General features: G+C 35.1%; 1 protein-coding gene across 3 annotated transcripts in view; it reads left to right on the top strand.

Annotated features, from left to right (window-relative positions):
* LOC132549630 (conserved oligomeric Golgi complex subunit 5-like) overlaps positions 1–12466 on the top strand; it is a 35793-nt gene that overhangs the window by 13846 nt on the left and 9481 nt on the right. For all 3 annotated transcript variants that reach the window (XM_060213579.1, XM_060213578.1, XM_060213577.1), the window contains 7 exons: positions 2109–2221; positions 2435–2512; positions 4792–4879; positions 5773–5959; positions 7012–7176; positions 9252–9351; positions 10560–10670. In XM_060213579.1, coding sequence (XP_060069562.1) covers positions 2109–2221; positions 2435–2512; positions 4792–4879; positions 5773–5959; positions 7012–7176; positions 9252–9351; positions 10560–10670 — 842 coding nt within the window. The remainder of the gene's footprint in view (positions 1–2108; positions 2222–2434; positions 2513–4791; positions 4880–5772; positions 5960–7011; positions 7177–9251; positions 9352–10559; positions 10671–12466) is intronic.

Raw genomic sequence — 12466 nt, 5'->3', positions numbered from 1 at the left:
CTCCAAAGGTAATAACAAGGTTATTGTCTCAGTTAGGGTAGATCAGTGACTCCAAAGGTAATCATAATGTTATTGTGTCAGTAAGAGTAGATCAGTGACTCCAAAGGTAATCACAAGGTTATTGTCTCAGTTAGGGTAGATCAGTGACTCCAAAGGTAATCACAAGGTTATTGTGTCCGTAAAGGTAGATCAGTGACTCCAAAGGTAATCATAATGTTATTGTGTCAGTAAGAGTAGGTCAGTGACTCCAAAGGTAATCACAAGGTTATTGTCTCAATAAGGGTAGATTAGTGACTCCAAAGGTAATCACAAGGTTATTGTCTCAATAAGGGTAGATTAGTGACTCCAAAGGTAATCACAAGGTTATTGTCTAAGTTAGGGTAGATCAGTGACTCCAAATTGACTCTAAATCAAGGGCAGTCTAAAGGTAATAACAAGGTTATTGTCTCAGTAAGGGTAGATCAGTGACTCCAAAGGTAATAACAAGGTTATTGTCTCAGTAAGGTTAGATCAGTGACTCCAAAGGTATTCACTAGGTTAGTATCTCAGTAAGGGTAGATCAGCTACTCATAATTGACTCTTAATCACGAGTTGTTGTCATGGTATAAGGGCAGTCTGAAGATAACCACAGGGCTAGTATCTCAGCAATGTTAGACCTGAGGTTTTTGGGTTATCACAGGGCTGTTTTACCTCACCTGGTCTAAAGGACTTAGGAAAGTGAAAGAGGTTTTGCATAACTGGTGGATCTCAGCCACATGGGGCCTGAAAAGAAGGACCCAAAAGGCAAAAGTTTAAAGAGCCAGACCCACCCCGTTATAGATATTTTTTCATATTTTATTGACTGGAAATGTTGTTGTATACTAATAGATAATATATAAATAAAGACTTGTATAAAGTTTCGAACTTGAAACTGAAAGGGTACCGGAGATATCGGTGCTGGAATTAGTCTCATTAATCAACACCAGGATATGAATATTGATGAGGAAAGTCACGTGATACATTCAGACGTGGTCAGAACCAAAACAAAAATGGAGGAAGAGGTGAGCAGTACGTCCATGTGTCATCGCTTGTAAAGAAATTTGATCAATACTCTATATATCATGTATAGAAATCATCTAATGTATGTATTGATCACATCTTTCAATGCTTAGATATGACACAAAAACATGCAGATTACGAGAAAAACTATGATTAATTGCAAAGAAGCCCTCAAATGGGGCTAAGATACGGTAACGAACATAAAGAACTTCACAATATGGATCTATCTAAATCGATTATTCGATGATAAGAGTATTTATGAATGTGATTTTAGAGTGATACTACACGAGAGAGCCAAACAGAGAGCAATACAGAGTATGAACCAGCCATCTTTCTTCTTTTCGCCTCAGAGTCCGTCAAAACACGTTTTCGTCCTCGCATCCCTTGCATGCTTTCTGTCATGTTGGAAGACGGCTGATTTATTTACAGTTCTTTGCGCATGCGTCAGAGGGCAGGACTTCCGCACAATTATGAATTTGCACTGAGTCGTTTCAAATTCTTTTTTAAAACTATTTATCATGTTAGCTTGGTAGTGATTTACCTTAAAATTGCGGTATTACAGGGTTAGTCAGAAGTTTTGCTACCCGAGAAAAATAGAAAATCATGAATTTTTTTTTATATGAAATAATTTTGGTCGAGGAGTGTGTCTGGCTCTTTAAAATCCTACTTCTCTAGTAGATTTGATTCTGAAGCATTGTTGTGTGAATGGGAATTAATTTTGAATAAATAGAGAAGATGTTTTGAATTTCTACTTCTCCTGTAGATCAACTCATTGTCTAAAAATTGACATGGCATAGAAATATAATTGAATATATTTGCTTTATACTTGGAATATGAATTAATTGTTTGGTGTGAAGAAATGTGTGTGATATAATTGTATTGTGGGCTGCAGGCCTTGAAGTATCAAAATAAAAGATTTGAATTTAACAAGTTACATAACAATCAAATTGTCAATCTGAATTGGTAAGATGGCTTCAATTAAGTGCCTTTTGCTCTGAATTGGTAAAAATCTTACATGAAACATTTACCATCAACATATTTGAATTATTCATATTTCTTACTTGTTATAGGAGGGCCTGGCAAGGCCTCTATGCCTGTTACTGGGAACACGGCTGCCTTCCGGGCACTGCTGTGGACAAATATGGAGAAGATGATGGACAATATCTATGCTTCATGTGTTCAGGTATATATCAGTCTGTTAAAACTAATGCTAGCCTTGAAAATTCTCACTGTTATCTGGATATAGTCATATTTTACTATGTAAACTAGGAAATTGGCCATTTGGCCATTTCCTGTCATAATATTCATTGTCATAGTGTTTTATTTCAGAAAAGCTGTAATGATAGGACAGGTATATATTTGGCTGTAAATTTGATATCTTGGGTAAACTTTCCAGGTTCAACACCTGCAGAAAGTATTGGTGAAGAAGAGAGACCCTGTCACTCATGTGTGCTTCATAGAAGAATTGGCAAAGGTATTATTCTGCACTTTCTGGTTTTTTATATTCTAATTGTATTCTTGACTTATCAAACTACTTATGATATTAGAAATTGTGTTTGCAATGTTGCTACAATGTATTAACTATATTCTGTATGTATATTTATGATCAATGAAGATAGCACCAAATTAAATAGCCAACAAACATATTTACATTGAATCTCAATATATATTATCTGTTATGCATGTATACTTGGATTCCAAATGAGAGTCATGCCTAAAATTTAATCCCTGTGAATTTGCCAAAACTTGAACAACTGTTAAATAATAGACCTGCAAAAGAAACTTATCGCACATGAACTTGATTTAGTGCAATGAAATTTTAGTGCTTGATCACTTTTTGACAAATTGGTTGAAAGATTAATTCAAGCATAAGCATTAACCCTAACCCTATAGAAACGGTACACTGTAGAAAATAGATTATTAATATCTAACTCTAGCCTTGTGTGTAAACAAATATCAAATACACCAAAATTTGTTATCATGACAATTGTAACTATTGTCCTCTGAAAGTTGGTGGAGATAATCTAGCAGTCCCGTCCATTCATTCATTCATTCATTCATCAGTGTCAGGACTTTTTCAAAACCTGTATGAGGCAATCTCATTGGCTCCATCACATTTTTCTGTTAGATTTATAGCCAATGAAAATGAAATTAGCAAACACTTTATGGAAATGGCATGTCATCAATATGACAGTTAGTCAACTTCAAAGTGTGTTCAAGTAATTTGATATCACTGATTTTAAACAATTTCAAAGGAGTAACATTGATTCCCTTTTGTCACACAAAAATGTATACATCTGACTTAAATCAGCTTATGGAAAGAGCATTTGTTTTCAGCTATTTCAGCCTCTGTGGACTCAGAAACATGATCGTAATAATTGTTCCATTTGGGTCGTGTTTGGTTGCCTCACGTGTCAATGATGAGAAAATAGTACTAGTATTTAAACTCATGTGATTTCACTTCAACCTTTAAAGAAAACAATATTTGATCTGAGGAGAGGCAGTTTTAATTCACATTTGTAACACAATGACTAAACACGGTGTTTACTTGGGTTGACCGAAATGTTTATTTCATTGTATAGTGGTTTTCCATAGTTTGTACTTCGCGTTAATATCCATTACAAAAAATAGTTCCTAACCAACATACAGCAGCATGTCGTGGCACCAAAAATAACCACCTGTGTAAGGCAGACAAGAACTAAACACCTGCCCGTCCATATCAAAGATTTCCATACAAATGTCCATGGGCCAACTTGGCCAGGGCCCGCTCCATCACGGAGCAGGTCCCATACGGGACTCTGCCCGTCTCCACGTCCGACTCCCAACTCTCTCTAGCTACTCAATCCCAGACTCGACTAGACTTCTGCTGGCTATTGTCTTTGTATAAATGATACCCAAATACTTAATTTAAGCCTAGTCCCAATTGGATAACAATAACCCAGCCCCCAGAGCATCTAATTATGAAGGCACGTGCGACTAGAGTACCCGTTATCAACTTCCCATCTTTGATCTACCTTATACATCATTTCTTATCTTGTTTACTTACAAATATTTTCGCCAGCGCGAGGCATACAAAAGAGAGCATCTATCTGTCCTGATCAATCATACTGGCGATATTGTGCCACAGTGCTTCACCACTTGGGTACACACCCCGCCCGTTATCAGGCGTGCATCACTACCTATCACTCACGGGGTTTTTTCCTCGGTCCAGCATTGACTGACTTTTGACCTGATGTACTTTAAACTAAGATGCTGCTCTCTACGATACACACCATTCCAAAGTTACCAGTAAACCCCTTTTTTACTCATTTTGTTACACATTACCAGAATTGGTTTTGTCCTGTAAGATATTGCAAGATATGTTGCTACTGTAAATTTGAAAATATTTGTTGTAGTTTAATTTTTGATGGTAGTCTTTATGCACAAAATTTAAAACAAAAAGTTTACAATATAGAAAAAAACAATAACATTTCACAACTTCAAAGTAATGTGTATGGCCTTGAACTGTTCCAATAAAGATTTATCACGATTGTTTTCACATGCAATAAATTTTAGACTTGTCCAGGAAGTAGGCTATCAGTCTTTATCAAAACTAAAATCAAGGTAAAACTAAGGCTGATTTAAAGTCAGCATTATTTCCTGATAATCCAAAGTGTATTGTTTGTTTTAAAATGTATTCATAATGATTGAAAGATACATAATCCACAAAATTCCTTTTTATTGATGTGTTCATATTACTTCTCTGGTGTCTAGTACCATGAAGGAAACCTTAACATCATGCAGGACTTCTGGGACAGTGTTACAAGGATGTTGACAACAGAGTTTACCGAGGCATCGGAAGGTAACATGACACAAAGCAAATTGTCCTGAATAATTAATTAGCCAAAATTTTAAATAGAATCTTTTGTATCAGTCATAATTTAGATAGAATCTCGTGTGTCCTCAGTCATAATTTAGATAGAATCTCGTGTGTCCTCAGTCATAATTTAGATAGAATCTCGTGTGTCCTCAGTCATAATTTAGATAGAATCTCGTGTGTCCTCAGTCATAATTTAGATAGAATCTCGTGTGTCCTCAGTCATAATTTAGATAGAATCTCGTGTGTCCTCAGTCATAATTTAGATAGAATCTCGTGTGTCCTCAGTCATAATTTAGATAGAATTTTGTGTGTCCTCAGTTATTATTTAGTCCTGACCTAAACCTGACAACATCAAGAACATACATGGCAGTGATATACATACCTGAAAAGTACATTTGTAAATGTAGAACTGTCTTAAAGTCCTGTGATTTTTTTAATGTAGGTAATAATTATGATTTATTAGATAAAAATGATTGTGCGTTAAAATTGAAATTTCATGTATTTAGTCTTCATATATTGTGTGATTGCCTGTCATCTGACAACCCTGTTGTATGACCACTCGGTACTCTGTTCTATATGTATTGGGGTACTACTGTAAATGCAACTGAAAACAGTTATATTTTTACACATTAAAAGGAATATTGAGTTGAAGAGGGAAAATAAAATCCAGTGGTTCTGTCTAACTTTTTGATCCATTAACATATTTTTTCTCTCTGATTTGTCAACTTAATGTTAAATTTTTTGCAATAGATAAATCAGTATTTGAATTATAGAAATATATTTTACTTTACCATTCCAATTTTTGTTGAGATAAACCTTGAGCATGAGACTATTATAATTTCATGTTAAAGTATATGGTCATGCTTGGTTTTCAGGATCCATGTTCCTCAAACAGGCATTTGAGGGAGAGTACCCCAAACTGCTGCGGCTGTACAATGACCTGTGGCGCCGCCTACAACAGTTTTGTCTTAACACTTCTTCACACATGGCTGACCATCTGACCAATGAAGAGGGTGGAGAAGAAGACCTCTTTTTACAGGTCAACAGAAGAGACAAATACGAGTGAGTAACATATTTCAATGCAATTTTTTCTTTCAGTTTCAAAGATGTAAAGTTATTTCCTGATCAATACCATTTCATAGTTATGATTTTGAAATCTGGATACAATTGTCAAGTGGAATGTGATACCACAAACTGATTTACCTGGTATACAAATAGTGGCATTATAATGAGGGTTGTTACTTGTTATATAATTGGTGGCATTATAATGAAGGTTGTTACCTAGTATACCAATAGTGGCATTATAATGAAGGTTGTTACCTGGTATACAAATAGTGGCATTATAATGAGGGTTGTTACCTTGTATATAAATATTGGCATTGCATTGAGGGTAGAATGTCCTGTTTTCATTGCCATTACTCACTTAATTTAAGAGGTTACTTTTATTTATTTTATTTATTTATATTTATGCAAATTTATTATCTGATATGTTCATTACCTGATAGTTACTACAGAATCTATATATATTGGTTTTAACATTAACATGTATAGATGAAACCTGACAAAATTTATGAGAAGAAATAATCTTGACGGACATTCAAGGTTAGAAGGGTCTAATTTGTTCAAATTTAAACAATTTCTGCTGATTAGCCAAAAGTCCTAGAAGCAAACAGTTGGCTGGTAGGTCTCAGGGATGAAAGCCTGACAAAGTTTACAAAACAAAATGACTTTCAGTTACAATCAAGGTCACAGGGTTCAATTTGTTTTTAAAAAAATGTTAAAAACTAAAAGACTTCTTCTGATAAGCCAAAAATCCAAGAATTAGAATATCTGTTGGAAAGTGTTTCTCGGTCAAATCTTGACAAATTCCATGAAAAAAAAAGAAAAGAAAACAGAAGTGAAATGTACCTTTAATCAAGGTCATAAATGTCACTGTTTAGAGCTGAGCCTTGGAAGTTAAAGTTTATTGTGAAAATTTGTTAAAATTGATCATATGTGCCCACTTTGAATGACAATGGCGTATGTGTTAATGTATTTGTGATGAACATTGAATGTCAGATGAGGGATGAAGGCCAACTGGGCCTCTTACTATACTCTACATATTGTATTTACAGTCCTGAGACAACACTGAGACTCACTCTGGCAAAGTTTGAGATGGCCTACCTCTCAAAGTCTCTGTCACGACTGTTTGATCCTATCAATCTCATCTTCAGCAACAGCAGTTCCATGAATCCTCCTACAGCCTCAGAGGTGGAGAGTGTTGTGAAAACAATCATAAGGTAGGTGTTGAAGGAAGCTGTTCAATTAACATGAATCTGTTGATGTGTAAAAATGTTTTTCAGATGCTAAATAGAGGAACTTACATAAAGTTCCATCTATATGAGATTTATGAAATTAATCTGAAAACTTTCTATCTTTATTTTAAGGTCACCTGACGTTAAGTGTCGGGATGACCTACAGCTATTTAATTTTGTTGTTGTTGACCCCCATCTTCTGTGAATATACCTTTTTTATATCCATCCAAACTTTTGATAGGATGGATTATGGTATAGTGTTGTCCTTTTATCATTTGTAACCATTTATTTATCTGAAGATCTCCTCTCACAGTTTCCAAGTAATTTTTTTTTTCAAACTTGATGGGCTTAATTATCACGACAAGAAATGCAATTTAATTCATCTGTATTTTTTCAAGAGTTACAGCCCCTTATTGTTTTTATTTTGTAAATCTTTTCCACAGACCTCTTCTCTCAGTTTTCAGTTAGTTCATATTAGTTATGGAAAGGGGATCCCCTGTAGACAGGTATGGGAGGGGGATCCCCCTGCAGACAAGTTATGGGAGAGGGACTGCCTTGTAGACACATTTTGTGAAGGGGATTCCCCCTGTAGACATGTTATGGAAGGGGGATGCCCCATGCAGACAAATTATGGGAGGGGGATCCCCCATGCAGACAAATTATTGGAGGGGGATCCCCCTGCAGACAAATTATGGGAGGGGGATCCCCCATGCAGACAAGTTATGGGAGAGGGATCCCCCTGCAGACAAATTATGGGGGGGGGGGTCCCCATGCAGACAAATTATGGGAGGGGGATCCCCCTGTAGACAAGTTATAGGAGAGGGAGCCCCCTGTAGACAATTTATGGGAAGGGGATCTCTTCTACAGACAGGTTATTGGAGTGTGACCCAGCAGACCGCTATTATTATGTTATGACTGTGACCCACCAGACCACTATTATTATGTTATGTGACCCACCAGACCACTATTATTATGTTATGTGACCCACCAGACCACCATTATTATGTGATGTGACCCACCAGACCACCATTATTATGTTATGTGACCCACCAGACCACCATTATTATGTGATGTGACCCACCAGACCACCATTATTATGTTATGACTGTGACCAACCAGACCACTATTATTATGTTATGTGACCCACCAGACCACTATTATTATGTGATGTGACCGACCAGACCACTATTATTATGTGATGTGACCCACCAGACCACTATTATTATGTGATGTGACCCACCAGACCACTATTATTATGTTATGTGACCCACCAGACCACTATTATTATGTGATGTGACCCACCAGACCACTATTATTATGTTATGTGACCCACCAGACCACCATTATTATGTGATGTGACCCACCAGACCACTATTATTATGTGATGTGACCCACCAGACCACCATTATTATGTTATGTGACCCACCAGACCACCATTATTATGTTATGTGACCCCCCTGACCACCATTATTATGTTATGTGACCCACCAGACCACTATTATTATGTTATGTGACCCACCTGACCACTATTATTATGTGATGTGACCCACCAGACCACTATTATTATGTTATGTGACCCACCAGACCACTATTATTATGTTATGTGACCCACCTGACCACTATTATTATGTGATGTGACCCACCAGACCACTATTATTATGTTATGTGACCCACCAGACCAGCATTATTATGTTATGTGACCCACCAGACCACTATTATTATGTTATGTTATGTCCCCCCCCCCCCCCCCCCCCAACCACTATTATTATGTTATGTGACCCACCAGACCACCATTATTATTATGTTATGACTGTGACTCAGATTTTTAGTGATAAGTGGTGTGCATGTCAATGTGATGATCATTCTCCCTTCTGTATTTTGTTTTGACCATTTTTTCAAGAGAAAAAATAGTGAGAAAACGAATTCTATCATCCTGAATGTCTTTCATCTGTAGTGTAACAATTGTGGTCAATTTAGCTCCAGAAGTAGATTACTTGGAGATGAACTACTTATCCTTGTGGACTGAACCAGTTACGCATGTGTCATGATTATTACTTCAGTGAACTCAACGTAGCGAGTGTAGACAACAAGTTGTGTGTAACGGTATCCAAGAATGTCGCCAAAACAATCGAACTCTTCTGTAACAAGAGTGAACAATTGGTAAGGAATTAATTATACTCTTCTATAACGAAGATTTCACCATGTGTCACCTTCATTAGACAAATGACCAGTGTGAATCTTACTATCACTAACATACATAGTGTAGATGGTAACAAACAGAAGATTTGACCATGTGTCACCTTCATTAGACAAATGACCAGTGTGAAGCTTACTAACATACATAGGGTAGATGGTAACAAACAGAAGATTTGACCATGTGTCACCTTCATTAGACAAATGACCAGTGTGAATCTTACTATCACTAACATACATAGTGTAGATGGTAACAAACAGAAGATTTGACCATGTATCACCTTCATTAGACAAACGACCAGTGTGAAGTTTACTAACATACATATAGTTGATGGTAACAAACAGAAGATTAGACCATGTGTCACCTTCATTAGACAAATGACCAGTGTGAAGCTTACTATCACTAACATACATAGTGTAGATGGTAACAAACAGAAGATTTGACCATGTATCACCTTCATTAGACAAATGACCAGTGTGAAGCTTACTATCACTAACATACATAGTGTAGATGGTAACAAACAGAAGATTTGACCATGTATCACCTTCATTAGACAAACGACCAGTGTGAAGCTTACTAACATACATATAGTTGATGGTAACTTACAGAAGATTAGACCATGTGTCACCTTCATTAGACAAATGGCCAGTGTGAAGCTTACTAACATACATAGGGTAGATGATAACCTACAGAAGATTAGACGATGTGTCACCTTCATTAGACAAATGACCAGTGTGAAGCTTACTATCACTAACATACATAGTGTAGATGGTAACAAACAGAAGATTTGACCATGTATCACCTTCAATAGACAAATGACCAGTGTGAAGCTTACTAACATACATAGGGTAGATGGTAACCTACAGAAGATTAGACCATGTGTCACCTTAATTAGACAAATGACCAGTGTGAAGCTTACTATCACTAACATACATAGTGTATGTGGTAAGAAATCAACCTAGTGTGACCAGATGGTAAAAAGATGCCTAGTGTTACCAGTTTCATGCCATGCTGATATCACACTTCATATTTCAACCATAAAGTTCATTTATCAGCATGTTTTAATACCATTTACTAAATAAAGATATCTGATTTTTTTTTCAAAATGTTAATTTACCGTTATTTCTCACATTTTCAATTAAATTTTGTTTCATTGTTTTATTTTTACTTGTAGCTTGCTACTGATGGGGAGGCTAGCCAGGTGATAGCTCTACCTTCTCAAGGCCAGAGTCGTAACTGTGCAACAGTGAATACATTGTACCTGCTTCACCAGTCCATCTCCAAGGTATCTCTCAGCTTCTACAACCCTACTGCAAGTGTCTGTAACATTGAAAGTGTTGCTACAATTGTATATTACAATAACTTCCATTTGGTATCCAAACATATGTGCTTCTGATATTTATCCCCTAACTACATCTGTTTCACAACTGATATGTCATATGATAAACTTTGTAGCAGTGAGTTATTGGATTTTGTTCACATACCACGGTGCATATCCACTCTTAAAGCTTCTAATTGCTGGCCTCTGACCACTAACAATACTGATTTTTTAATCCCTGAATTTTGAAATGGGACTACATTACAAGCATGTTCTTTTTGTTGTCATTTGTTAATGAAAAAACATAAACATGACCTCTGATCATCAGCTTATAGTGACCCATAAGACCCATACAACATTGAAACAAATACAAGCCTAAAAAATCTGACAAACTGTTAGTATTTATGCCTTAAATGGCAGAGAAAGCAAATAAATGTGGTGTTTACTTGTACAAAGAAAGGAAAGTTGTCTCCCTTCATCTTACTTAGTTTAGAAGTTTACACAAAATGAATGTGTGATACCTGTGCCTGAGCTGGCATAGCTATGACTAGAATATTGTTATCAATATGAAAATTAACATATCTTATCATTCAACTTTTATTGCAAAATATCATAAATACAAAATTTTAAAATTCCATTTTGAAATACTTGTCTTTTGTCAGTTTAATATGTACAGTAGAAGGATGAAATGTAAAGTTTATAGTATAAGGATGAAGAAACAAATTTACAATAGAGTGATGAAGTGTGATATTGATATTTACAGTAGTGAGATGAAGTATGATATTGATATTTACAGTAGAGAGATGAAGTGTGATATTGACATTTACAGTGATAGATGAAGTGTAATATTGATATTTACAGTAGATAGATGAAGTGTGATATTGATATTTACAGTAGAGAAACAAAGTATAAAATTATAATAGAGAGATGAAAGGTAATATTTACAATAGAGAGATGAAATGTGATATTGATATTTACAGTAGAGAAACAAAGTATAAGATTATAATAGAGAGATGAAAGGTAATATTTACAATAGAGAGATGAAATGTGATATTGATATTTACAATAGAGAAACAAAGTATAAAATTATAATAGAGAGATGAAAGGTAATATTTACAATAGAGAGATGAAGTGTGATATTGATATTTACAATAGAGAGATGAAGTGTGATATTGATATTTACAATAGAGAGATGAAGTGTGATATTGATATTTACAGTAGAGAAACAAAGTATAAAATTATAATAGAGAGATTAAAGGTAATATTTGCAATAGAGAGATGAACTGTGATATTGATATTTACAATAGAGAAACAAAGTATAAAATTATAATAGAGAGATGAAAGGTAATATTTACAGTAGAGAGATGAAGTGTGTTATTGATATTTACAGTAGAGAGATGAAGTGTGATATTGATATTTACAATAGAGTGATGAAGTGTGATATTGATATTTACAGTAGAGAAACAAAGTATAAAATTATAATAGAGAGATGAAAGGTAATATTTGCAATAGAGAGATGAACTGTGATATTGATATTTACAGTAGAGAAACAAAGTATAAAATTATAATAGAGAGATGAAAGGTAATATTTACAATAGAGAGATGAAATGTGATATTGATATTTACAGTAGAGAAACAAAGTATAAAATTATAATAGAGATATGAAAGGTAATATTTACAATGGAGAGATGAAATGTGATATTGATATTTACAGTAGAGAAACAAAGTATAAAATTATAATAGAGAGATGAAAGGTAATATTT

Source organism: Ylistrum balloti, unplaced genomic scaffold (genome assembly GCF_031769215.1).
Source record: "Ylistrum balloti isolate Yb309-2 unplaced genomic scaffold, AGI_CSIRO_Ybal_v1 Utg370070, whole genome shotgun sequence".
In the NCBI taxonomy this organism is placed as follows: Eukaryota; Metazoa; Mollusca; class Bivalvia; order Pectinida; family Pectinidae; genus Ylistrum; species Ylistrum balloti.
This window is presented reverse-complemented; position numbering and strand designations above follow the sequence as displayed.